This window comes from Didymella exigua, assembly GCF_010094145.1.
Source record: "Didymella exigua CBS 183.55 unplaced genomic scaffold M421scaffold_10, whole genome shotgun sequence".
Lineage (NCBI taxonomy): Eukaryota > Fungi > Ascomycota > Dothideomycetes > Pleosporales > Didymellaceae > Didymella > Didymella exigua.
In genome coordinates, this window is record NW_022984784.1 from 163687 (window position 1) to 186832 (window position 23146).

The window sequence follows — 23146 nt, forward strand, 5'->3', positions numbered from 1 at the left end:
GCCGCACTTTCAGCTCAAAGCAAACCAGCTCAAAGCAAACCAGCGCCACGCCATGGCGCAAAGAACAACGGTCCGGACAACCTACGAGGTCGAGCGCACATTGCAGCCGATTTACTCGGGCGGCAGCATAGCGCTCAGTGAAGATGGGCGCATCCTGGCCGCATGTCTCGGAGAAGAGGCTCTGCTCACAGATTTGTCTACGGGCAAGGAGCTGGCGAGAGCAGAGGGCGATGGCGAGGCAATCACATCCCTGGCCCGTGAGTAAAGGATTTGGTGTTTGACATGCATTGGCTAACCGCACCAGTAACACCATCCGCCTCCCACCTGATCGTGTGTTCGCGTTCGCTGTCGATGCGCATATATGCTCTGCAACCCTCACAAACAGACGATGAAACAATCGAACTCGAGCTTCTTCGATCGCTGAAACCGCACACGGGTCCTGTGGTAACACTGGCAGTCGACAGCACCGGAACGCTTGTGGCAACAGGCGGTGCTGATGGCGTGGTCAAGATTTGGGACATTCGCGCAGGGTATACCACACATACCTTCCACGGCCACGGAGGCGTTGTTTCAGCACTGCACTTTTTCCAGGTTGAGGTGACAGCAAAGCTTGACGCTGCAGACGGCGGCAAGAAGAGGAAGAGGAGCAAGTCGCAGCAGAGAGCCGAAGAAGCACAGGGAGAGAGCACGCTCGAATATCGCCTGGCTTCTGGCGCTGAGGATGGCAAGATCCGCGTGTGGGATCTGCATAAGAAGAAGAGCATTGCAGTGTTGGATTCGCATGTTTCGGTTGTGCGCACTCTGCAGTACTCGCCGCAAGACAAGCTTCTACTTTCTGGAAGCAGAGACAAGACCTTGATTTTGTGGACGTCGGAGAAATGGAAGCAGCAGCGGACGATCGCTGCGTTAGAAGGCAATGAAAGTGCGGGCTTCCTCGCAAACGGGCAGATCATCTACTCTGGCGGAGAGCACGGCAATGTTCGACTGTGGTCGACAGCGAACGGTCAGGAGCTAACAGAAGAGCAAGAGCCTGGGAACGAGACTGACGAGATCGTCAACATCCTCCACTATCCCTCTCTGCCATACCTGATCTCAGTCCATGCTGAGCAGGTCCTCAATTTCCATTCGCTGAAGTCAGTCGAGCTGCCCTTCCTCGAAGAAACCATCAAGCCGCTCTCCATCTTCCGACGTGTTTCCGGTACGCACGACGAGGTCATCGATATCGCATACGTTGGACAAGACAAATCACTCCTGGCGCTGAACACAAATTCAGAAGATATCCGGATAGTGACATTGAAGGAAGATGCGGCGGAAGGGAGATACTTTGGTGCAGATGTTGGGGTGCTGGTGGGCCACGAGGATATTGTCATCTGTCTGGACGTAGACTGGTCAGGCCACTGGCTTGTCACAGGTGCCAAGGACAACACTGCTCGATTATGGCGACTGGACCCGAAGAACAATTCCTTCGAATGTGCAGCTCTTCTCACCGGTCACGCCGAATCGCTGGGAGCCATCGCTCTCCCTCACACAGTCCCTCAAGAGGGTTCGGCCGCGTTTACGGACCCGCTATCACACCCTCCAGCATACATTGTCACAGGCTCGCAGGACCGAACTGTGAAGCGATGGGACGTCACCAAGGATACGAAGAAGCTGCGCGCAAAATACACACGGAAAGCCCACGACAAGGACATCAACGCCATTGATGTAGACCCGTCAGGCACTCTCTTTGCGTCAGCATCGCAGGACAGGACTGTCAAGATCTATTCAGCGGCAGAAGGTGAAGCCGTGGGTGTATTGAGAGGACATCGCCGTGGTGTTTGGACCGTCAAGTTTGCGCCAAAGACATCGCAAGTTCCCAACTCCGCCAACAAGGGTCTGATAGCCACTGGAAGCGGAGACAAGACGGTAAAGATCTGGAGTCTGGCAGACTATTCATGTCTGCTGACGCTCGAAGGGCACTCCAACAGTGTTCTAAAGCTCGCATGGTTGCCCTATCGACCTGTCGATGCGCGGGACAAGCGTGGCCCGCAAATAGCATCTGCTGCAGGAGATGGTCTTGTCAAGGTCTGGGACTCCTCGTCAGGTGAATCCATGTCCACTCTCGACAACCACGAAGATCGCGTCTGGGCACTCGTCGCACACCCTGAGACAGGCGCCCTCGTCTCAGGAGGCGGCGACAGCGTGATCACGTTCTGGAAGGACACCACAACGGCGACGCTCGAAGCCGCCACAAGCGCTGAAACCGAGCGCGTAGAACTCGACCAAAAACTGCAGAACTATACATACTCGGGCAACTACCGCGAAGCCATCACCCTGGCACTGCAAATGGACCAGCCCGGCCGGCTCTTCGCGCTCTTCAAATCTGTCGCTGAGACCGAACAGCCCGACGAGGGCAGCATGTGTGGGCTCACCGCCGTCGACGACGTCCTCGCCACCCTCGCCGACGAACAACTCTACAAGCTCCTCCTCCGCCTGCGCGACTGGAACACAAACGTGCGCACCGCCCCCGTTGCACAGAAAATCCTCTGGACACTCGTCAAGTCGTATCCTGCCTCGCGACTCGCCAGCCTGCGGCCCAAGGGCAAGGTCGGCGCTAAGGGCAGTCTGAAGGACGTGCTCGATGCGATTCGCGTGTATTCCGAGAGACACTACAAGAGGGTTGAGGAGTTGGTGGATGAGAGTTATTTGTTGGATTTCACGCTCAGGGAGATGGATGAAGTAGGTGATATCAAGGCCATTACCAATGGGACGTCGCGGCTGGGTCTGCAGCGTGATGTTGTCATGGCTGAGTAGGATTTTTTGGGTACATATAAATATACCCCGTTCGAGATCGATTGGTATTCCTGATGCTGTGCTCTTGTCTTGAATTGCAGTGGTCTAGGTGAGGGGATCTCATAAGGCTTTACGTAGTACGGGATGGTACATTGTCTTGCTCAGCGTCGAGTCGTGCAAGCGGGGAGCATAGTCTCGAGCACCTCTCATATCAGGGATGTAAGAACAGTCTCTTCGCGGACATGGGGGATGATGGAAGGTCTCCTACCCCGCTATCCGATTCTCGGTTGATGGTATCTGGAGGACCAACTGCCAGTTCAGTAGCCCTGACAAGGTTACTGACAAGGAACCACTTGCTGAGGAGAAGCTTTTGCTCGCACGAAATCGTAGACTTGGGAACTGTAGCCGTTTGGAATCAGTCAGCCAGAAGAAATAGCTGAGCGGTGTGATACTACCATCCAAAATCTACTGGTATCTTCTTCCGAATTCCTGGTCGTCTATGACAACGATCTATTCCCAAGATTCAAGATTCCCATTAGGTACAAGCCTCAAATATTCTCTTTCGGGGCACACAGGTACTCTACCCACAGTGTGAAGATACTCGGCTCAATCTGACTCCAGATGATAGCCACCAACTTCCCGAGTCTGTTCAAGGTACGGGACCCTCGCGTATCCTTCCCAACCCGAACGAATGGGTCTTGCCCTAAGCCTCGAACATCTTCGTGGTGCTGATGTTGATCCTATGCAAAATCAGCAAATGCCAGGAACCACAAGAACAAAGTAAAAACTTGCCTGCTCCACTCCTTGCCCGTGTACAAGCACTCCAAGAACCTCGCAGGCCAATACACATGATACAACACAAAGAACGACCATGGATCCGCGATTGTAAGTGTGCCATCCTTCCAGCACGAGAAATGGTGCCAGAACGTCGCCAGGCCATCGAAGAACTCTCCCGAGGAGGCCGCACCAAAGATCGCGTCCAGGAATGGCAGGATCAAGAAGCTGACCACGTCGTGTCCAAACCAGTAGTAGCTGCTGGTAGGGGTGTGCGGGAAGATGGGCTTTTCGTGCTCGCCGGAATCTTTGCGGTAGTCCAGTACGGAGAGATAGGCTTCTGCCATTTCGGGCGTCTTTTCAAAGAGCACGACGGCTGTGTGGGCGCGTGGATTGCATTCGATAGGGTACAGTTTGACATTTTCTTCGTCTTCGACAAGAAAGTCGAAGCTCAAGTGCCCCGTAAAGGTTTTTCCGCCGTCTGCCACCACGCGCTCTGTGAATGCGAGCATCTCCTGATTCAGCTTCGAGTGTGTGGGGAGAGGCTCGTAGTGCATCAGCAGTTCGAGCGAAGGGCAGCTGCAGAACGCCTTGACCTTGCCGCGGATGACCAGCGCGTGTGTGCAGTATTCGTTGCCCTTGATGAATTGCTGGAGCTGGAACGGGTTGGACTTGGAGATGTTCAGACTGTGTATGTACTTCTTCGTCTGCGAGGGCGATTCGAATGGCAGGAGTGTCATCATCGCGTTTCGAGCGTGATCATCCACCCCAATGGGCTTCATTATGAACTTCTTGTTGTCATCCTCGCTGTTACCGACGTTTCGGAGGAGAACGTTCAGCGCTTCTTCAGGAGACGTGACACGGTGCGATTCGGGAACCAGGAGATCGAGAGACTGAATGTAATCAATGAATTTGTCTTTCTCGTGGAACTTCTCGACCACGTCTTCATAGAATTGGATGGCCTCGAATCGCCGCCCAGCTTCCTTCGCTTGCTTCTGCGCGATGCGCACAACCTGACCGTCCTCAACTGCCGCGATCACCGATGAGCAGCTTATCCAGAGGTCGATCTTCTCATTCCGGATAACCGAGAGGATGGAGTCAATGTACGGTTCCGCGTCGTCGCCGTTTGGTGTGTCCAATCGGTAGTAACTTGAAATCGCGCTGGAGAACCGGCCTGGAGAGAGTGGAGAGATGTCTGCGCCAATGACACGGTGTGGCGTGTTTTGTGATAGAACTCGCGCAATTGACAGGCCTTTGGCCATGGAGACTCCCGTAACGAGGATCGTCTTGCGTTGTGCGACTGTGACAGCTGTGCTGTTTCTCTCTGCTTGCAGGACCTTGTCGCGACCATTGACCCGCTGCACGACGAGACTGAGCAGCACGAGAACAGCCGAGACGGGCAGGGCGAGAATGCTCAGCGCGACAAGCGACGCATTCTTCCACACGTGAGAATAGTAGAAAGGCTGGACGCCCTTCTGCTGCTGCCCTGCTGGTGCATTCATTGCTGTCGTTGAGGAGATGTGGCCGGCCTCTGTCTTCGCAATATTATCGCTAGCTCTCCTTACAGTGACCTGTCGTAACAAACAACCTTCATCAAAAGGAACGAAAGCGTAAGACCCAACAACCCAGAACACAGCCGCGAAACAGAGACTAGAAATTCTTAGCGGCTAGGACGGCTGCTAGCATGTAAGGAGTTCATGTGCAGGTCGTGTATGCATGCAAGCGCGGACGCGGATGCGTTCTCGTCTAGGCGCTGAGTGCTGATTTAGTCTCGACGTCATTGTTATTATCGATGCATGTGGACCCTTGGTAAGTGCTGAGTTTCGCAATACTTGCATACAGCAAGGTTCAGCGGGCCATTGGACAGGTGTTCTGGATCGCGTATATATCTATCATTTGTGTGGTAATGCGACGCGCATGGTGGGAAGTGGGGTGGTGCAGTAAGAATGCAGGAGCGAGGGATCGCCAAACATCTACAGTGCAGACTATGACATGAGCAGCATACGATGCTGTTGGCTTTGAAATGGAAGAGGTTAAGCTTTATGAAAGATTATCAAAGTTCTGAATGTTCTATCCGAGTTAAGGCTGCTGTTGCCGCAGCCACGTGTTGGAAGCCGCTGAGGGTGTCCTGTCAGCCTTGCCGTCGATTTCATCCACGGGTTCCTGCATCTTTCATGACACACTTGTGCTACCAAGAAGACGTCGAGTCTATATCAGCATGCGATGCTTTTGCGAAACCGTCGCTCACTTCTGCTCTCCCTTGCAGCGAGTAATCTCGATGCCGTCCTGATGAAAGTTAGTGTGACGTTCATATGAATAGGCTCTGTATGGGAACTTACCGGCACACCAGTAGGTTCGTAGCTGTTCACTAGCTTGCTCTCGTAGATGAGATTTGGTTTTCCAGGGCTCTGGTTGAATTTGGCCTCACCGTACCTCTTCTCATACATCTTGACGTTTGTCTCTGCGATGCCTTCTGTGTTGCTGTTGCCGATCTTCTTTGCCTCTTCAATCTTCTCTTCGACGCTGCTCCTGACGTACTTGAGGTACGGTGGGTTGCCAGGCTTGATTACATTGTCCGCGGCCAGTACCGAGCCTTCGGTGATCAATCCCAACTCTTCGCAAAGCTTAAGATCAGTTGTGTAGGCAGGCTTGTAGTGATCGAGAAACATGAGATCAATGTGCTTCAGCTTCTCAGACTGGTACAGGCGAGCAATTGATTCATCACTGGAGCCAACGACGACCTTGACGATGTCGGAGAGACCTGCCAGATCGACGAGAGACATGATCACTGCAGCAAAGGCAGGATCACGCTCCAGACTGAAGTACCGTTGCCCTCCAGCTTTGCGAACTGCATCGCCGAACAGAACACACGAGTAGCCAACGTAGCCACCGAGTTCGACCTGGGTAAATTCGTCAGCTCAATTTTAGAGCTCCAGCAACCAACTGACTTACCATGGTCTTCGGCTTGATTTCTGCGATCAAATCTGTTACAATGCGACCCTTGTCCTCTCCGACATTCATGAGATACTTCTTCGTACGCCCATACTCATCGATGGCTGCGAGAACACCCTCGGGCGAGCCGCGAATCTTGTCGATGTTCTCATGGGAGTAGACGAAGTGTAGGAGCTCAATCTCACGACCGTCGTCGAAGAAAGCACCCTCTTCCTCTTGTGCCGCGTATGCTTTGCTTTGATCGAAGCTGCCCATGGTTGTTGAGTGTGCTGAATGTGTGCCCAATTTCAAATTGTGGTAAACTTGAATCTCTCAGAGCTCGACGCGTCGAGAGCGCCCGGATGCCCGCTCAGCGGATGCCCCTCAACGCGTAACTTAGTGCGGGGCGTCGTTTTAATGATGACGGTGGCGTTGCATATGCGAGGTGCACAACGGGCCCACTCGAGAGGCCTGATGCGAGCCAGAAAACGCACTTGGGAACGAACACCTAAAAAAGACTGTGTGGTGTCGTCAGACGTTAGAAATTGTCTTAGCAATAATCCTCCTGCTATGCCCGTCATCCTTAGTCCTGACGCGATACGGGATGTCACTGCAAGTGCAATGTGCCGTTTTCGTGAAAGGGCGCCATACCGTGCACATCAGGGAGTTGCTCAGTTCTGTCCTGGCAGACTTGTCGCGCCAGCCTGTGCATACGGGACAACGCAACGCTGGTGTGGCTTGAGTGGGTCTTGCAATTGGTGCATTTCTGCATTGCTCAGAGTCTTGACGTTGATACAGTCGTACCTGTTCTGAATAGTTCTAGGCGTATCTACGTCTAGCGGAGACAGCTCCACACTGATTCCACAGAACTTGACATGAACAGAACCAGTCCCGTTTTGGGGATATCCCTCAATGATCTAGGATCATCCAAACTCTATCTACCCGACGCGGGAGCTAAGATCGCAGGATCTCGCGAGACGTCAGACTGGCTCTCGAGCCTGGTGTTGAGGGGCAGTTTGGGAGGCGAAACAACACTGCCTGTGGCTGATCGTTTAGCGAGGTTCCGGTGGCTCTAGCCTTCCAGTTCGCCAGCATGCGTTTCCGCGCGCGCGTTGTTGAGCTGTACCTGCTCTATGGATGTCTAAAACGGGATATAGTGGGGCGGCGATGAAGTGATCCTGATGAACGCCCCGCAACACATCCAAGTCCATCTCCACACCGGGCGGTACTCCGTGCGCAGCACTAAAACGGTTAGTCTTGACACTACGCCCATTTGGTGCCTGGGCTGCGAGCAATTACCATTACACTGCTTTGTCCAAGCCATGCAAAAGTCCCTGTTCGGATTGAGAAATCGAGTTTTCCATGTGCCAGAACCGGGTTCTGCCGTTAGAGGTTGGTTGGCTCTCAAGTCATTTCATCATGTCCAGCCAGTAACAGTTTAGTCCTACATGTGTAGTCGTACCAGATCCACACAAGCAAGGCCTACACAGACCCCTCGGCATAGATGATGAATAATCCTGCGTATGGTTGACGTTTCCACGGAGCGTTACCGGCATGTGTGAGCCAATTGAGTGACACCGTGCACTCTGGCCGATGTGCCTGGTGAGAAACGACATCGGCCCCGAGACGATTTATATAGTGAAGCTGGACCCCCATGTGTTTGTTCAGCAGACACTCAACGTATCTCTCGCACACATCTCTACTCTTTCAAAATGTCAGACCTCAAAGCCACTGTTGCCGAGACCAAGGCCGGCTTCCACGTCGAGGGGTACGAGAAGATCGAATATGACTTCACATTCATGGACGGCGTCTTCAACCCCGCCAACCCCCAGCTTGCCAATTGCTACGAGCGATGGGGTCGCTGCCTTGCTGTCATGGACTTGAACATCTTCAACGTTTATGGCAAAGACATGCAGACCTACTTCGATCACTACAACCTGCCATTGACTGTTCACAAGACCATGATTGGCGAGAAGGCCAAGTCGATGGAGACCTTATTGAACATTGTTGATTCGATGACCGAGTTTGGTATTATTCGCAAGGAGCCTGTTCTCGTTGTTGTAAGTTCAACTTCAACTCAGACAAACACCGACATCTTACTAACAACATCCAGGGTGGTGGTCTTGTGACCGATGTCGCCGGGTAAAATTCATCTCTAAGGCACTCTGGCCTGAAAGCGTTTCGAAGACAGCACTAATTCGTCACCCCCAGATTCGCTTGTGCTTCATACCGCAGAAATACCAACTACATCCGTATCCCCACTACTGTTATCGGTCTCATCGACGCCAGTGTCAGCATTAAGGTCGCTGTCAATTACGGCAACTACAAGAACAGACTGGGAGCTTACCACGCTCCCATGCACACGTTCTTGGACTTCTCTTTCCTGAAGACCCTGCCCGAGGCACAAGTCCGAAACGGCTTTGCCGAGTTGATCAAGATCTCGACGTGCGCTCATAAGCCTACGTTCGATCTTCTTGACAAGTACTGCGAGAAGCTGATCACTTCCCGCTTTGGTCGCGAGGGTGACAACCAGGAGGTCCGCGAGGCTGCTGACACCATCAACCGTGCTGGCATCCACGAGATGTTGAAATTGGAGACACCCAACCTTCACGAGATCGGTCTTGACCGTGTCATCGCCTACGGTCACACATGGAGCCCTCTCCACGAGGTATGTGCTTCGAACCTGCCGACTTGTGACGCTACTAACCCAGCTTAGCTCTCCCCTCCTACACCCCTCCGTCATGGACACGCCATCTCTATTGACATGGCTTACTCTGCGACACTGGCCAACATGCGTGGTCTTCTCTCCGACGAGGAGCACCGCAGGCTGTTGAACTTGTTCTCTCGTGCTGGTCTGTCCATGGACCATGAAATGTTCGACGAGGACATGCTTGACAAGGCCACCAAGGCCATCCTCAAGACCCGTGATGGTCTTCTCCGTGCTGCTGTTCCTAACCCCATCGGTACATGTGTTTTCCTGAACGATGTATCGGCTGAGGAGATGAATGCTGCTCTCCGCAAGCATAAGGAGCTGATGAAGGAGTACCCCCGCAATGGTGAGGGTCTCGAGGCGTATGTCGATGCTTCCGATACAGGGTACACACAGAATGATGTACCCATTGAGGATGCCCTCCAGAAGGACAAGGTGGCCGAGAAGCTCAGCAACGGTCACGCTAACGGACTTTCCAACGGCCAGAAGCAGGCGAACAATGGTATCCCTGTCGGTCTGCAAGACATCGCCAACGGCTACTCCAATGGTTACAAGAACTAGATGGAGTAGTGTCGCGACGGAGGAATCTTCCGGAAGGTTAAAACGAGTCCTTTGCCTGGCGGCAGTCAGAGCATAGACCACGTTGTACTTGCAACTCATACCTCTTTCAATATACCAATCACTTCAGTTCACAAACAACATCAACCTTCCCCATATGCCTGCTCCTATTTTCAAGAATTAGACCAGCATCACGATGCTATTTCTCCGTTGATCCGGAACCTCGAGTACTCGAATACCTGACGGATGTAGCGACTTCTGTGCCACAAATTCTGCTATCGCTTGCGGGCACATGGTTCTTCGTGTTCGATGTCTTGACAGAATGAAGCGGCATGACAGAATCAAGGGTTTGCCTGACTACCCGTGGACTCCTTAGATGCGAGCTAACATGGCGCAGGTGTCGCTACCCAATCGTCGACGAGCAAATTCTCAAATACAAGCGCGTCCGAATGCCGGAAACGCAAATCACTGCTCGCCCTGGACGCGCGCCAGGTTCTCACTCATGCACAAGCACGTTCAGCAGCGGAAAGGTATGTGCTCCATAAAATCGACACCGGTATCCCATCGCCATCACTAAAGACGACCCAACGAGAAACCAGTTTCCTAACAGGAGAGTTGTTCGCGGGGCCCACGCCACCGTAGTGACTGGCAACCAGAAGCAGTGGATGATGCTAATGGTCGTGGCTGGGCCCCTGAGCTTTTTTGATAAGGAAGCAGAAATGGGTGTGGGCGCTGTGAAGAATTTATAGAGCGGTGCCGGAGCGCGCAAATCGCCGATGCGCTAACCATGTTAGGCCAGCACCGGCCTTGCGCCTGGGGCACATTGACTTCCCTTCAATCATGGAGGCAACGAGTGTTTGTGTCGATTGACCGATGGATGTGTTGAGCCCGAGATAATTAATTCGTAGAGGTGGTGCAACATGCTGCAACGATGATGCAGGTCGATACGCTACAGGCTAATGGGCTCCAGCCTTCTTCAAGGCATTCAGAGGAGGCGCATCTGCATCTCAATGAAGCAGCCTCAGTTGAGAGCTGCATCGCTAGTTCACACTACTGCTTTCTTGGAAATCAGGAATTTGACTGGCTGTTGTTAGCGCGATCTGCAGAAGCGACGTCAGTCACAGCTACTACAAACATACATTTTGCCTAGCCTTTGTCTACATTCTCGCATCATCAAATCATGGCTGCGAAACCGCCTGTACAGGCGACCTCAACTAATGTTGATGACCTCATCACGCCTTTGAAGAGCGTGCTGAACTTTAGAGACGTAGGCGCATTCGTCAATCGAGCTTCAGGAAAGAAGTAGGCGAACCTCTGCCCAGACGCTGCAGGACTGACGAATCACAGCCGTTTGAAGACGAGGCTGCTGTACCGGGGCGCGCGACCAGGTATGTATCGTGTACTCTTATTATGTGCAGCTACTGATTGGAGTAGACGAAGCAACAGTACGGGACAGAGAAAGGCTTGTCACCGAATTTGGTATCAAGGGCATCATCGACCTCCGAACGAAGTATGCAAGGCACATTTGCGAGGAAACCTGCAAGCTAACAAAGGCAGGACTGAACACATTGAACAAGCTCAGAAGCGGGATGCTAAGATTAAGGCATCTGCTGCAGTGTCTCAATCGAACGATAATATTGCGGGACCGCTAAAGATTCCCGACGTTGTCTATCATGAGATCAACTTCAATGGCTCGGCATTCTCCCGCATGCTCATCTCCAAGCTCACGTGGATGGAGTTTTTCCGCCTAGTCGGCCTTATGATCTTTGGCTATCGTCTCGATGCAATCAAGATCCTTTCGCCCCACATGGAAGAAATGGGCCTTGTTGGGCTGGCAAAAAGCTCTGTGGACGTCTGCGCCAAGGAGGTCAAGCAGGTCTTTGATGTGCTTGCAAACGATCGCAACTGGCCAGTACTGATCCACTGCACACAAGGCAAAGACCGAACCGGGCTGATTGTTATGCTCGTTTTGTGGCTCACGCAAATCGACGACGAGACCATCGAGGAAGATTACCTGCTGTCAGAGCCTGAGCTCGCATTAGAAAAAGAGTCCCGGCTGAAGGAGATTGGCGCCATCGGTCTCTCTGAGCAATTCGCTGTCTGCCCGCCAGGCCTAGCAAAAGAGGTCCATTCGCACATTCAGGAGAAGTATGGCGGTGTTGAAAAATACCTCCTGGAGAAAGTTGGGGTTAGTCGGGACACGCTAGAGAATGTGAGAAGGAGGATGCTGGCTGCTGATTCGTAGAAAGCCACGCGTCCGCGTTGGTGTACCACCGAAACCCAACCTTGAGACCTGGTCTCAATTGCAAAGGCTTGACATGTGAACTGGATAAGTACAGTTCCTTTCAACGCACAACGTGTTGTGCCTGGATAAAGACATGTATAATTGTTCTGGACCCTGATCAACGCCTGTGCCTCTCACTTGCACGCGTTATCATGGAGTGTCGACGTTTCAGGTGTGAAGCTTGGGCTCGAAGCTCCCCTAGTTCGCTTAAGTGGGCTACACCGTCCATCCTTGGCGCATGCAGTTGTGCTCTGAAAACACCACGTCTTCTTTCCTTCCCGCAAAATTCACTGGAGTTGCGCAATATGAGCGGAAACACCTCTGAGGAGACTTTCGAGTTCATCGAAACGCCTGCGGCGTCTTCGACCGTCTCCGAGTTCGATTGCGGGGTCAAGACGACTTCGGTACGCTTCACCCCAACATTTTGGCGCGAGTTCGGCGAGCCATTGCGCGACGTGGAAAAGGGCAATTGAGCTGACATTTGGTGTGAATAGTACCCTACAATCGCCAATGCTCCTCTCCCCGCTGAGGGTTCCGGCCGCGACTCGTTCAACAACTACGCCCTCATCTCGCTGCTAGTCGGTGTCCCTGCCTACCTCACCTGGAAGCTTGGTGGTGGCCTCAAGACGTGGATCTTTATTGCTCTGATCACGACTCTGCCGATTCTCGGTCCCTTCTGGTGGCTCACCTCTGAATTTGCGCCCCGCAAGAACGAGAAGGCTAAGCTGCCTGGCAAGAGCATTGAGCACTACCTGAAGTTCAAGAAGGAAGAGGACCGCGATGCCTACTATGGCAAGAAGAAGATTCCCCTCGAGACCTTCCAGGAGAAGTACTTCGACGGTGAGATCGAGCTCAACGGCGACATGCTCGATATCCTCGAATGGCGCCACGACTGGTCCAAGCCCCGCTTCACTCTTGGTCTGATCAAGCACTTCCTCTTCGGCATGATCCCAGAGATGATTGTTCACTCCAAGTCCCAGGGTACGTCTTTATCATTTACACGGCATGTCGAGAATATCAGCTGACAATGCCTCAGACGAGGAGCAGGTTCGTGACCACTACGACCGCGGCGACGACTTCTACGGCTGGTTCCTCGGCCCGCGCATGATCTACACCTCTGGTATCATCTCTGATATCAACAAGGAGGAGTCTCTCGAGCAGCTCCAGGACAACAAGATGGCTATTGTTTGCGAGAAGATCGGCCTCAAGAAGGGCGAGAAGATGCTCGATATTGGTTGCGGTTGGGGAACTCTTACCAAGTTCGCTTCTGCTAACTACGGCGCTCACGTCACTGGTATCACACTTGGTCGCAACCAGACTGCCTGGGGCAACAACGGTCTCAGGAGGGTTGGCATCCAGGAGGACCAGTCCAAGATTCTGTGCATGGACTACCGTGAAATCCCTGTTCCCTCTGGCGGCTACGACAAGATCACCTGTCTCGAAATGGCCGAGCACGTCGGTGTCCGGCACTTGGGTGGCTTTTTCCGTCAGGTCTACGACATGCTTGAGGACGATGGTGTCTTCTTCCTCCAGATCGCTGGTCTCCGTAAGGCATGGCAGTTCGAGGACTTCACCTGGGGTCTGTTCATGAACAAGTACGTCTTCCCTGGTGCCGACGCTTCGACCCCTCTGGGCTTCGTCATCGACACCCTTGAGGGTGCTGGTTTCGAGGTTAAGATGACCGATACAATTGGTGTACACTACTCTGCCACCCTCTGGAGATGGTACCGCAACTGGCTCGGCAATAAGGACAAAGTCAACGCCAAGTACGGTGCCCGCTGGTACCGCATCTGGGAGTACTTCCTTGCCTACTCCACGATCGCCTCTCGCCAGGGTTCCGCCACTTGCTTCCAGATTACCTGCGTCAAGAACCTGAATGCCGTTCACCGTATCGACGGTATCAACTCTCAGTTCTCTCTTGCTGGCGCCCTTGAGGCTAGCAAGGCCAAGAGCGCCAACCTTCTGCCCAAGAACATCTGAGTCGAGCAATCATGTTAATGGGCTGCTTGGGCAGATAAGAAACAATATTGTCGATTCGAGTAGAGTCCGACGTATGCGATATACAAGATGAGCCCGATGATGGTGTAGACAAAAGTATGAATGTCTTCGTTCGATGGACCAGCTCGGCTCTGGTATGAGCATGAGCATGACTCGTATGACAATGTGGAACATGTGACTGTCATGGTGGTAGCCCTTGTAACAATGAAATCTGCTACCAATTCTGAAAGTCATGTGCTAAGTGACTGTCTAGAAACATGCTGCGGGCTTGATCGTTTGCCCGTCTACCGTCAGAAGATCGACGGTGCAGGCGATGGGGTGATCAGAGCATCGGATCGAGATGAATGTTGTGCCGTGGTATTTGTGGAAGATGTTAAGGCGTGTGAGATTGGGCATTAATGGAGCCCTCGTTCAAAGTCAATTATGTAAACCACTTGTTAACCAGCACAGGCGTCATGCTCATCGTACGGCTAGTCTGTCATGGAGGATCAAAGCATTACATTCTCACTTTGCCAAAAAAACTACGGGCAGCTAAGCAATAATCGTGACAGTGAACGACTCCACATATCCTTCGCGAAAACAAAGGATCAGAAAGACGTGAGACCAGGCGTATCTTTATGCATTCTTTTCCTCTCCAGGGCCCTGAGGTCGTCGACAACCTTCGCATCGTTCTCGAATCGGAGGCCTTGTTTGGAGATGCATTTTCGGAACGATCGGCACAGGTCATGCACCTCGAAATCGGGCCAGAGACTCAGCAGAGTAAGACAATTGTCAAGATCATTATCAGACTCTCCGCGAGGAGCCACTGCCTTTCGTAGGATTGCTCGCACTTCGTCATTACCGTAGCTATCGTCCAAACTACGCGTAGTCTTCTCCAAGGAACCGTTGACTGCACGAATGAAGTGATTCCGACATTGCAGCTCACTAAATCCATCTTTGGCGTGTGCGAGTGACGACATGGCGCGGTGTACTGAAAAGCTCGTGCATATCGTAACGCCGGAAAGGTGGGTCGTAAGGAAGTGACTAGAATTTCATGTGATTCTAAAACGCTGAAGCATAGGCACACGCCGGACAAACAACCTTCAAGGTTACACGATCGTATCCGCGCTGCAGGAGAGATGTAACGTAGTTTGTGCGGCCCTGTTCATCGTGTTTCTTCAAGAGATGCTGTTGAAGGAGGTCCATGGATTCGCGGGCAGCATTGAGCTTGAACGAACACCTTGGTATGGGGCATTTCCTAAATGTCTGCAGACCTCTGAATGCCTCACTGTGTAGTGCCAGACAGTCCCGGGTGATATGCGCTACAAATCCGGGGTCAGTGGGACAGTCAAAGGCAGTGTCGTCATCATATCCCGCCAAGATATGTTCATGCGCGCCTGTGAATTTGCAGCCTTGGGCTGAATACTCGAACCTGAACTCAGTAGAGTGCTTCCGCTGGTGTCGCTCGAGGTCAGCCCAACGCTCATAGGGTCCTGCTCCGCAATTTTTGAAGTCACAGCGGAGCGAGTCCTAGCGTGGGTGTTTAGCAGATGATCCCGGGACAGACATGACGGGGCGGAGACCTTCCAACGTGGGGTTATGAAGTGGTCTTTAGATCCTTGATTTGGTGAACAGCATTTGCGGTCTGTGGTCCTTCTGTTAGCTTGTGTATTTTTTTTTGAATTCACCGGTTCTGTAGCTCAAACTCAGCTGGCAGGGGTTGCGCATGAGCTATGGTGTTCTGAGGTCGTTCGCAGGGTGCGTCTGACCAACCAGGGATCAGCGATTCTTCTTGAAGGCTGTTAAGCGTGATGTCATGAAACCAACCAACTGGCTCGTCCACCTCTTTCTGTAAAATGCATCCCAACGCCCATCGTCGAGCGCAGCAGGCTGAAGGGCGTAGGTGGTACGGTTGAAATTGTCGGACATGTTGTCAGGAGTGATTGGTTGAGCGTCCAGGACAAGGATGTTCGGTGCGTCAAGAAGGCTCTTGGAGAGGCAGGAAGTGCCGATATGCCTTTGCGCGCTGCGTCAGTCGTCACTTCCTCGTACATACAAGCCAAGGGGCACCGATCCGGCCCTTGTTCTCATTTGTGCAATGCATTGACTGTATCTACAAAGGCTCAACTTTATAGTTACTGACACTACTCGTCGTCTAGATCCGACCAGCGTCCCAAAAGCTCACCATGCTTCAAGGAGATTGGTGCCTCGTCAGCAGGAGCCTCAGCTAGACCCCTACTTCTCGGTCTTGAAGGCCCATCGTCTTCACTAGCCGCACCGCTATTAGCCACACTGGCCTTGCCTTTCTCTTCCTTCTCCTCTTCCTCCTCTTCAGCTGCTTCCCAGTCATCAACAACAGGCGCCGGCTTCTCCTTCTTCTTCTTGCTGCTTAAGCTCAGCACAGCAAAGCCACCCTTATTTCCAAATGGCGTGCTCTTTAGCACCTGGCGCGATGGGATGCCCCGGGAAGCCGCGACCTGGCTCCAGCCTGAACCAGGACCAATGTCAGACTCTTTGCGTAACACGTTCAGCGATGCATCTGTGCGGGCTAGCTGTAAAGAGCCGACCTTCTGTGCAGTGAAAGCTTGTGATAACGGTGTCTTGACGGACTCGAGCATCGTCTGCATCTCACGCTCCGGAATGTTGAGACGCGCAGCTAGCGGTGGCTTGAGCGAGACTGCCTCGCTGGGTAGGAAGCTGACCTCGAACTCAAGAGGAAAATTGGTCTGTGGGAGGACGTTCTTGATGACCATGCTGACTTCCTCAATCGTGAGAGCGAAGCGTGGATTCAAGATTAACAAGGAGTTGTACGGATCTCCGGTAGTGTTACTTGGCTTCGATCGAAGTGGAGCGGCTACTGGGGGGCCGGGAATGGGACGCTGAACTTGTCGTGTCCGGGCGCACTCCGCGAGTGTCTTCATTGGAGCCATGACGAACTTCGGAGTCTTGAATACCGCAACGTGGCGATGCGGTTCGGGATCCATGCTCTCTGTGTCGAAGCCAAAGTCTTCCGCGAGATAGTGGATGAACTTGCGCTGATGCTTTGGCATAGGCTTGAACCTGAGCCGTTTCTCTTCATCGTCAGCGGCGAACAACCTAAGACGTTTTTCGTGGTTCGCAGCCCATGTCGAATGCTCCACATAGAGATTCAGCGTAATGTCAGAGTAGGGAACGTGATCACTCTCATGCTCCGGGTCCACACTGAGCGCCAAAGCGAGCTTGCGGTTGCGTTCAAGACGTGCGCACTCCTCATCGCACTTAAGCGTCTTCTTACTGTTGCCCTCGCTGGATTTCGAAGCGTTACACTTCGTTTCCTGCTTGATTCTCTGACATTCGCAAGTGACGATAATTTTGTGTTGACAAGACTTGTCTTCTTTGCACGGCTGCGGAAAGTGGCAGGGCGCCATGTCAGGATGACCACAAACGCTCAGTTCCCTGCCGCAAGTCTGCTTGCAAGGCTCTTCGCACTCCCCACCGCGATGGCATTGCTTCTGACACTTGTGAATGCCGCATTTCAAGATACGGCCACAGATCTCGCCGCAACGAACTTCGCTGAGCCAACAGGGCTGGTTCTTGATAACGTTCTTGCCACACAAGCAGGACTTTGTGGTCAAGTACGGGCACTTGGGACAGTCTTCCTCGTCACTGTGACAGTTGTGACCAACTTGAGGATGGCCGCAGTTCTTCGGACGCTCACAAGCCAAGCGACAGGGAGGTTGCCGAGTACCACAAGGCAGAGGAGGCTGCAACACAGTCCGGCCGCAGTTGCAGCTGATCTCATCGAAGATTGCGTCTCGACAAGTACCACAGGGACCTTTGTGACAGAGCTCCTGGCAGCGATGCTCGGGGTTACCGCATTTCAGCTGACGACCGCAAGAACGGGTGCAGATGTGCTCTGCTTCGAAGTTGTCCCCAGGTCTCTGAGCTGCCGAGTCCAGAGGGCGCGGCTTCCTTCGAGCCGCCTGTCGCTCAGCTGCTTTGCGCTCGCCAGCACAGCAGTGCTCACCACACTCATGTCGACCACAATTGAGTGCAACACGACAGATACGCATACACTGGGGAGCTTCCTCGGTTCCTTGATGACAAATCGTGAAGAACGTATTGCGCCCACATCTGCATGCAATAGTGACTGTCTCCATACAGGGTCTGCACTCGCCCTGATGACACGGTTGCTTGCACTTGTGACCGCAGTTCAACGTGTTGTTGCAAGGTTTGGAGCAATTCGGTATGGGATCTTCGCAAGTATCTCGACGAGCATTCGATATTTCTGACAGACGCGTCTTGCCACAGGGACAGTGGGTGACGACGTCTGGGGATCGTGGACAATGGGCCGAATCAGCGTTCTGTCGGTGACACGCTTGTTCGCAAGCATGCATACCGCAGTCGTAAAGACGACCGCAGATATTCGGGCACTGGAAGGCTCCAGTCCACTCTTCGACTGTGGTAGCGCCGTCCGCTGCGGTGTGGCGCTGGCGGCTGTGCTTTGTCGCCTCACGATCGCAGCACATGATATCATTATGAACTTGACCACAGTAGCAACGTGCTGGGACACGAACGTCACAAGCTCCACAGGGGCCATCGTGGCATGGTCGAGAACAGCGGTGTTCTCCACAAGCTAACATCTCGCCACACACTTCGCCGCAAGTCCAGCCATGCTCGTAGTCTGTATCTACGCACTTCCGAGTAACAGACTTGCTGCCACAGAAGCAGTACTGGGTCGGTCCCATCAAAGAGCAATGTGGGCAAGGACCGGCATGACAGGTCATGCCACACGGATGGGGACACTTCTTCGGTAGGATCCTAGGCCGGGAGCAAGTCTGTCCGCAAGAGAAAGGTGGTAGACCCGTAACTGGCTTTGGGTCGAGCTCTTTCTCACACCAACATGAGAAGTTCTTTGGTAGAATATCTTTCGGCAAATTGCACCCGGGACAGCGCCATTGCCTCGGTGGTGGTGCTTCGCCGTCCTGAACTTGCTGACGAGCAGCTGCTGAACCCTCGTTGGTCGACCACTTCTTTATGCAACCTAGGTGGAAGACTGTCCAACACGTACGGCAGGACCACACTCCCTTCGAGCGTCGCTTAATGTCTTCGGTGCAGATTGCGCACTCGTAGTGACCGTTATCAATGTCTTCGTGTGTTCTGGTGGCGATATCTGGCGCGGTCGACTTTGGCAGTTGTGGCTGCTTTTCCTTCGGCGCTCGTGGCTTGCGGCCGACCAGAGGTCTCCCTGGCTCGAACTCGGGCGCATCTGCCTGCAAACTTGCTGACGCTGCTGACTCTGTGTCGTGCTCGGTTGTCAGTTGGCCGCCAAATTGGCGACCACCTGCAGCAGTACGCTGAGCAAACCTCTGTGCTCCGCCTCTTCCTGGCCCGCCTCTCCCTCGATGCCCTCCTCTTGTCGGCGCAGGCGCAGGCGCAGGCGTCGAAGTTGGAGCTTCGCTCGGTATGCTCTGCAGTACCTGCGATGGTACTAGAGAGTGGCCCCCACGTCCCCTGACTCGCCCTCGGCCACTTCTCCCTCCTCTTTGCGACTGCTGCTCTCCACTTACTGGCCCTTCACTCTGGCCGTCGGGGGCGTTCGGTGCGCGATTGCGATTGCGGTTCCGTCGCCTTCCTCGAGAGGCTCCGTCTTCTCCAGCAGTATTTGCTGGCGCTTGTGCAGTTGCAGTGGTCGACATGACGTGCGAAGTATTGGTAAAGACTTCCACGGTGGACGGCAGAATGGCTGCGGACAGCAAACTTGAATGTAAGAAAGGTCGTAGATTGAAGACTACCTTCAGGCTCTGTTATTGTATGGCCAGGCGAATGCGTAAAAGAATGGTCGGGCTGCGGGAGCTTTGTCGAGGAAGCAAGCAGAGTGGCGTGCAGCTGTACTGTCTTCGCCTTGGGAAAGAGCGGCTAGCGCGGGCTTCCAGAAAGTGCACTGGCTGACTGATGAGTCGAAGTCTGTCACAGGCAGCCAGGCACCGAGCACGAGAGTCCGGTGAACTACAGGCCCGGGTCTGGGTGGTGGCGCAGTGCAGCTGGCAGGCCTTCTGTGACTCTGTGACCGTTCGCCGTGTTCGCGTTGCGCCCGAAATTCTGGCTGAGCGCGTCATACCCTGCCGGCTCATCTTCGGGCCAGTGTCTCACTGCCGCTGCGGCAGGCATCGTGCAGGGCTTCAGATCATCGCGACTCTCAACACCACGAGCAGACGACAACATGGCCAAGACATTGATTGGCGCTCTCGCGCTGGCGTCGCATGCCCTTGCCTTCAGTAACACCTCGCCGTTCTTCCTCTTCTCCACCGCCGAGTACGCCTCGCCGCAGCCAACCCTGACGTCTCGAAGCTAACGTGTGCAGCTTGTTGCTTGAGTCCTCCGGCGCATCGATCGCCCAGTCGACCAGCATCACCGCAGATGTGCTGGAAGCCCTGAAGGAATGTCCGACCAAGAACTACGTCGTTGTTGAGCAGGAGGGTGTCTCCGCCGCCGATTATGCAGACGGACGCTTGACGCCACGGTTAGCGCAGTACATGGCTGGCCAGCACCACGACGTCAAGTCGACAGTCTCTGTACCAGATGTCGTTGGAAAGGTCGATATCGCCGAGATCACAAAGTACCTAGAGTCAAAGTGCGGGTCGGTCAAGAGCGTACAGCTCGACACACCCCCGGCGTCAAAGGCGCTCAGGTCGCTGTACATGGGACAACAAGGTACGCTTGGCATGCTACTGGATCGGCAGCTCATTATCTAACTTTCACAGACCAATTCCTTGAGGACAGCTTCAACAAGTATGCCGATGCGCAAGACTACACCGTTATCTACATCACCACCCCTCCCACAGAAGCCCAGGCCAAGGCACAGGTGGATGCCGAGCAGCAGCACCAGTACGAGATGGAGAACAATTTCGGCGACAACGTACAGATGGAGCTCAAGCGTGACACTACCGCCCACTACAAACGCGCCAACTCGACCAGCAACGAGGGTGGCCTGTTCGAGAGGTATCAGTACTTCACACCAGGCCTTTTCATGGGCTTCGCCGCTGTCATCCCGCTTTTCCTGATCCTCCTCGTCGGTATTCGAGCACTCACCAGCCTGGAGGTGTCGTACTTCGCTTTCAGCAAGGAGATGGGCCCCAACGCACAGAAGAAGCAGCAACAGTAGTAGGCTGTACGAGAGGGATAGGAGGAATTGACGAGCGATGTAAATTTTGTACCTTCGTAAGAGCATGGGCATCAGGCGTTTGTGTGAGCTTAAGCGGACTTGTAGTGATTGAGGTTGAAGCATCCAATGGTATACACATACACACCAGCCTATCTACTTCACGCATGCCAGTTTCCGACCTTCCTCAATTCCGTGCCATCTTCCAAAGATACTCCTAACCAAACCTGCCGACCTCCCGGTCGAAATGCACATAACAATATTTCCCACCCACAAAACACGTCGCCATCCACTGCCACCAACTCAAGCTTGTAACCTCCACCCCATGTCTACTCAATCTCTTCGCAAACAGCCCAGTCTCGATGGCATGCGCGCCAAAGAGGAAGTAGAAGAGCCCGCTCTGCACCCAGCTCGCGTATTTCAGGCCGTCAACGCTGAGGTATCGGAGGGCATAGTCGTAGATGGGCGACCCGGGGGACATGACTTCGCGCCGCGACGAGAGCGCCATGATCACGCCGCAGACGACGATGGGCTTGAGGTAGGGCGCTTTGGGCGCGATGTACGTGTTTCGCAGGTTTTTTGGGGGTTGGGGGACGGGGGTCGACATGGCGGGAGGTCTTGATGGCGTTGGGGTCGTCTTGTGCAGGAGTATTCAATGTTGCATGAGATGCTGAGAGTCGTGTACTCGTTCTGGTGTCTGAGTCTCGCCGTGGAATTGTGCAAGTAGGCTTCGAGGCAGAGTGCACTTGCTGTCTAAGCTATGGAATTCCATGTCCAGCAGCCTCGGTTCTGCGAAATTGTCCACGGTCACACGAGTCAGAACTAACACTGTTAACGTTAAAGTTGGCCTCGTACGCAACCTGCCGCATAGGGCAAGTACGATAGCAATGCTGTAGATTGCTGGAACTCATGCGAACATAAGAAAAGGGTTGCTAGCGCTGGGGTTTGTACAGCTTTGTGCGATCACGTGCGTAAGGAGGTTGGGCGGAGTACGCTGATTGGGTGAACGCAGAGCACCGGTGAAAAGCGCTGGGGAAGCGGCCCGGCAGTGGATGAGGCTTGGTAATGGGCGGGGCTGAAGAGACGAAGTCGTCATTCTTCTGCTGCTTTGCACGTCGATATGACGGGAACAGCTGCTCTTGGCCACATTACAAAGGACAATCGCGCGTACATTTACGCGCTTGTCATGGCAGCTTCGCACGTCTCATCGTCACGATCGAATTGGTAGAAGACTCGAAGCCATAGTGGCTTTCTGCGCTGCTGTCAGTCACCCACGAAAGAAGCAAATTGACGGCACCATCCACCGTCCACCAGGGATTGCTATCCGCTGCCCACACTGAGTCGCCCGGCAAGGCTGCTCATCGCGGAAAGGAAAGCCTCTTCCACAAATGCAGCCTCGCGCCATTCGCCGGAAGCGGCCTCTCAAAAACCTCCCAAACCCAAAGCAGCCATTATCACGCACCTTCCCGTCCTCCTCCCGCTCTTCAGGGAAAGCCGGAGTCAGCTTCCTTGCGACTTCCTTGCCCCTGAGCCCTCAATATGCACGATCTGTTTGGTGCCAGTCTGCGATTGGTGCAAAAGGTGTTATATCCTGGAAAACGGCGGTTTATGGCGTTCGTTTACGACAACCATCACGGGCGTCCATGGATCAACCTTTGAGCTGTACAGCGTTCGACGGGAGAGTGGGGAGTTTCCTGAACTGGTAACTATTGTCAAGGGCCGACCACCATGGCTTCAGAGGGCTTGTCGCCTGCCAGACTATTCGTATATAGGCCGCGCTCGAAGTACCGTTACACAGAGCTAACCATCTCAGGCACTCGCTTGCGGGACACTCTCACAGATCGACGATGATCTAACCCTCACACTCCATTGCAGCTCCAAGACAGCTTTGCTACAGCAGCCTACTTACATTGCCACGTGATCTGTATGACCCATCGACTCGCTCTGGCGTACTTCTGGACAGGTGCGGGTCAGTTGCTGCTCTACAACGACCGAACGT

At 53.6% G+C, this 23146-nt stretch overlaps 10 protein-coding genes across 10 annotated transcripts; 6 read left to right on the top strand and 4 right to left on the bottom strand.

Moving 5' to 3' along the window:
• M421DRAFT_419362 (WD40 repeat-like protein) lies at window positions 1-2834 on the top strand. Its single transcript, XM_033592084.1, has 2 exons — window positions 1-257; window positions 305-2834. Exons 1-2 carry the CDS (start codon window positions 53-55, stop codon window positions 2791-2793), a joined length of 2694 nt encoding a protein of 897 aa, XP_033449815.1. The 5' UTR covers window positions 1-52; the 3' UTR covers window positions 2794-2834.
• Window positions 2835-3049: 215 nt separating this feature from the next.
• On the bottom strand, window positions 3050-5244 carry M421DRAFT_419363 (uncharacterized protein). The gene is made up of 2 exons (XM_033592085.1): window positions 3565-5244; window positions 3050-3512 (listed from the first exon to the last, which is right to left on the bottom strand). Exons 1-2 carry the CDS (start codon window positions 5046-5048, stop codon window positions 3476-3478), a joined length of 1521 nt encoding a protein of 506 aa, XP_033449816.1. The 5' UTR covers window positions 5049-5244; the 3' UTR covers window positions 3050-3475.
• A 171-nt stretch (window positions 5245-5415) lies between these two features.
• On the bottom strand, window positions 5416-7140 carry M421DRAFT_419364 (catechol O-methyltransferase). The gene is made up of 3 exons (XM_033592086.1): window positions 6499-7140; window positions 5886-6446; window positions 5416-5832 (listed from the first exon to the last, which is right to left on the bottom strand). Exons 1-3 carry the CDS (start codon window positions 6751-6753, stop codon window positions 5791-5793), a joined length of 858 nt encoding a protein of 285 aa, XP_033449817.1. The 5' UTR covers window positions 6754-7140; the 3' UTR covers window positions 5416-5790.
• Window positions 6475-7451, top strand: M421DRAFT_124081 (uncharacterized protein). The gene has a single exon (XM_033587316.1). It carries the CDS (start codon window positions 6772-6774, stop codon window positions 7288-7290), a length of 519 nt encoding a protein of 172 aa, XP_033449818.1. The 5' UTR covers window positions 6475-6771; the 3' UTR covers window positions 7291-7451.
• Window positions 7452-7986: 535 nt separating this feature from the next.
• Window positions 7987-10076, top strand: M421DRAFT_419365 (2-epi-5-epi-valiolone synthase). Its single transcript, XM_033592087.1, has 4 exons — window positions 7987-8537; window positions 8591-8619; window positions 8689-9145; window positions 9194-10076. Exons 1-4 carry the CDS (start codon window positions 8190-8192, stop codon window positions 9746-9748), a joined length of 1389 nt encoding a protein of 462 aa, XP_033449819.1. The 5' UTR covers window positions 7987-8189; the 3' UTR covers window positions 9749-10076.
• An 849-nt stretch (window positions 10077-10925) lies between these two features.
• M421DRAFT_60192 (uncharacterized protein) lies at window positions 10926-11990 on the top strand (the record flags this gene model as incomplete). The annotated part of the gene is made up of 4 exons (XM_033595761.1): window positions 10926-11047; window positions 11093-11133; window positions 11177-11255; window positions 11303-11990. The coding sequence occupies 4 exons, from the start codon at window positions 10926-10928 to the stop codon at window positions 11988-11990; spliced, it is 930 nt and encodes a 309-aa protein (XP_033449820.1).
• A 344-nt stretch (window positions 11991-12334) lies between these two features.
• Window positions 12335-14009, top strand: M421DRAFT_60202 (S-adenosyl-L-methionine-dependent methyltransferase; the record flags this gene model as incomplete). Its single annotated transcript, XM_033595764.1, has 3 exons — window positions 12335-12433; window positions 12524-13010; window positions 13066-14009. The coding sequence occupies 3 exons, from the start codon at window positions 12335-12337 to the stop codon at window positions 14007-14009; spliced, it is 1530 nt and encodes a 509-aa protein (XP_033449821.1).
• A 2141-nt stretch (window positions 14010-16150) lies between these two features.
• On the bottom strand, window positions 16151-19684 carry M421DRAFT_60575 (uncharacterized protein; the record flags this gene model as incomplete). The annotated part of the gene is made up of 1 exon (XM_033595798.1): window positions 16151-19684. The coding sequence occupies one exon, from the start codon at window positions 19682-19684 to the stop codon at window positions 16151-16153; it is 3534 nt and encodes a 1177-aa protein (XP_033449822.1).
• A 262-nt stretch (window positions 19685-19946) lies between these two features.
• On the top strand, window positions 19947-21257 carry M421DRAFT_124292 (BIG1-domain-containing protein). Its single transcript, XM_033587317.1, has 3 exons — window positions 19947-20300; window positions 20350-20699; window positions 20750-21257. The coding sequence occupies exons 1-3, from the start codon at window positions 20209-20211 to the stop codon at window positions 21148-21150; spliced, it is 843 nt and encodes a 280-aa protein (XP_033449823.1). The 5' UTR covers window positions 19947-20208; the 3' UTR covers window positions 21151-21257.
• A 107-nt stretch (window positions 21258-21364) lies between these two features.
• Window positions 21365-21754, bottom strand: M421DRAFT_4042 (uncharacterized protein; the record flags this gene model as incomplete). The annotated part of the gene is made up of 1 exon (XM_033590272.1): window positions 21365-21754. One exon carries the CDS (start codon window positions 21752-21754, stop codon window positions 21365-21367), a length of 390 nt encoding a protein of 129 aa, XP_033449824.1.
• Window positions 21755-23146: the final 1392 nt, after the last annotated feature.

Excerpts from the sequence above, each read along its gene's own strand:
- M421DRAFT_124292 (XM_033587317.1), top strand. The coding sequence starts at position 20,209 with ATGGCCAAGACATTGATTGGCGCTCTCGCGCTGGCGTCGCATGCCCTT. Across the intron at positions 20,301-20,349 it reads TTCCTCTTCTCCACCGCCGA|CTTGTTGCTTGAGTCCTCCG; the intron begins GTACGCCTCGCC and ends TAACGTGTGCAG. Across the intron at positions 20,700-20,749 it reads GCTGTACATGGGACAACAAG|ACCAATTCCTTGAGGACAGC; the intron begins GTACGCTTGGCA and ends TAACTTTCACAG.
- M421DRAFT_419365 (XM_033592087.1), top strand. The coding sequence starts at position 8,190 with ATGTCAGACCTCAAAGCCACTGTTGCCGAGACCAAGGCCGGCTTCCAC. Across the intron at positions 8,538-8,590 it reads AGGAGCCTGTTCTCGTTGTT|GGTGGTGGTCTTGTGACCGA; the intron begins GTAAGTTCAACT and ends AACAACATCCAG. Across the intron at positions 8,620-8,688 it reads CTTGTGACCGATGTCGCCGG|ATTCGCTTGTGCTTCATACC; the intron begins GTAAAATTCATC and ends CGTCACCCCCAG.
- M421DRAFT_419364 (XM_033592086.1), bottom strand. The coding sequence starts at position 6,753 with ATGGGCAGCTTCGATCAAAGCAAAGCATACGCGGCACAAGAGGAAGAG. Across the intron at positions 6,447-6,498 it reads AAATCAAGCCGAAGACCATG|GTCGAACTCGGTGGCTACGT; the intron begins GTAAGTCAGTTG and ends GAATTTACCCAG. Across the intron at positions 5,833-5,885 it reads ACGAACCTACTGGTGTGCCG|GACGGCATCGAGATTACTCG; the intron begins GTAAGTTCCCAT and ends AACTTTCATCAG.
- M421DRAFT_419362 (XM_033592084.1), top strand. The coding sequence starts at position 53 with ATGGCGCAAAGAACAACGGTCCGGACAACCTACGAGGTCGAGCGCACA. Across the intron at positions 258-304 it reads GGCAATCACATCCCTGGCCC|TAACACCATCCGCCTCCCAC; the intron begins GTGAGTAAAGGA and ends TAACCGCACCAG.
- M421DRAFT_124081 (XM_033587316.1), top strand. The coding sequence starts at position 6,772 with ATGTGTGCCCAATTTCAAATTGTGGTAAACTTGAATCTCTCAGAGCTC.
- M421DRAFT_419363 (XM_033592085.1), bottom strand. The coding sequence starts at position 5,048 with ATGAATGCACCAGCAGGGCAGCAGCAGAAGGGCGTCCAGCCTTTCTAC. Across the intron at positions 3,513-3,564 it reads ACGGGCAAGGAGTGGAGCAG|GATCAACATCAGCACCACGA; the intron begins GCAAGTTTTTAC and ends GATTTTGCATAG.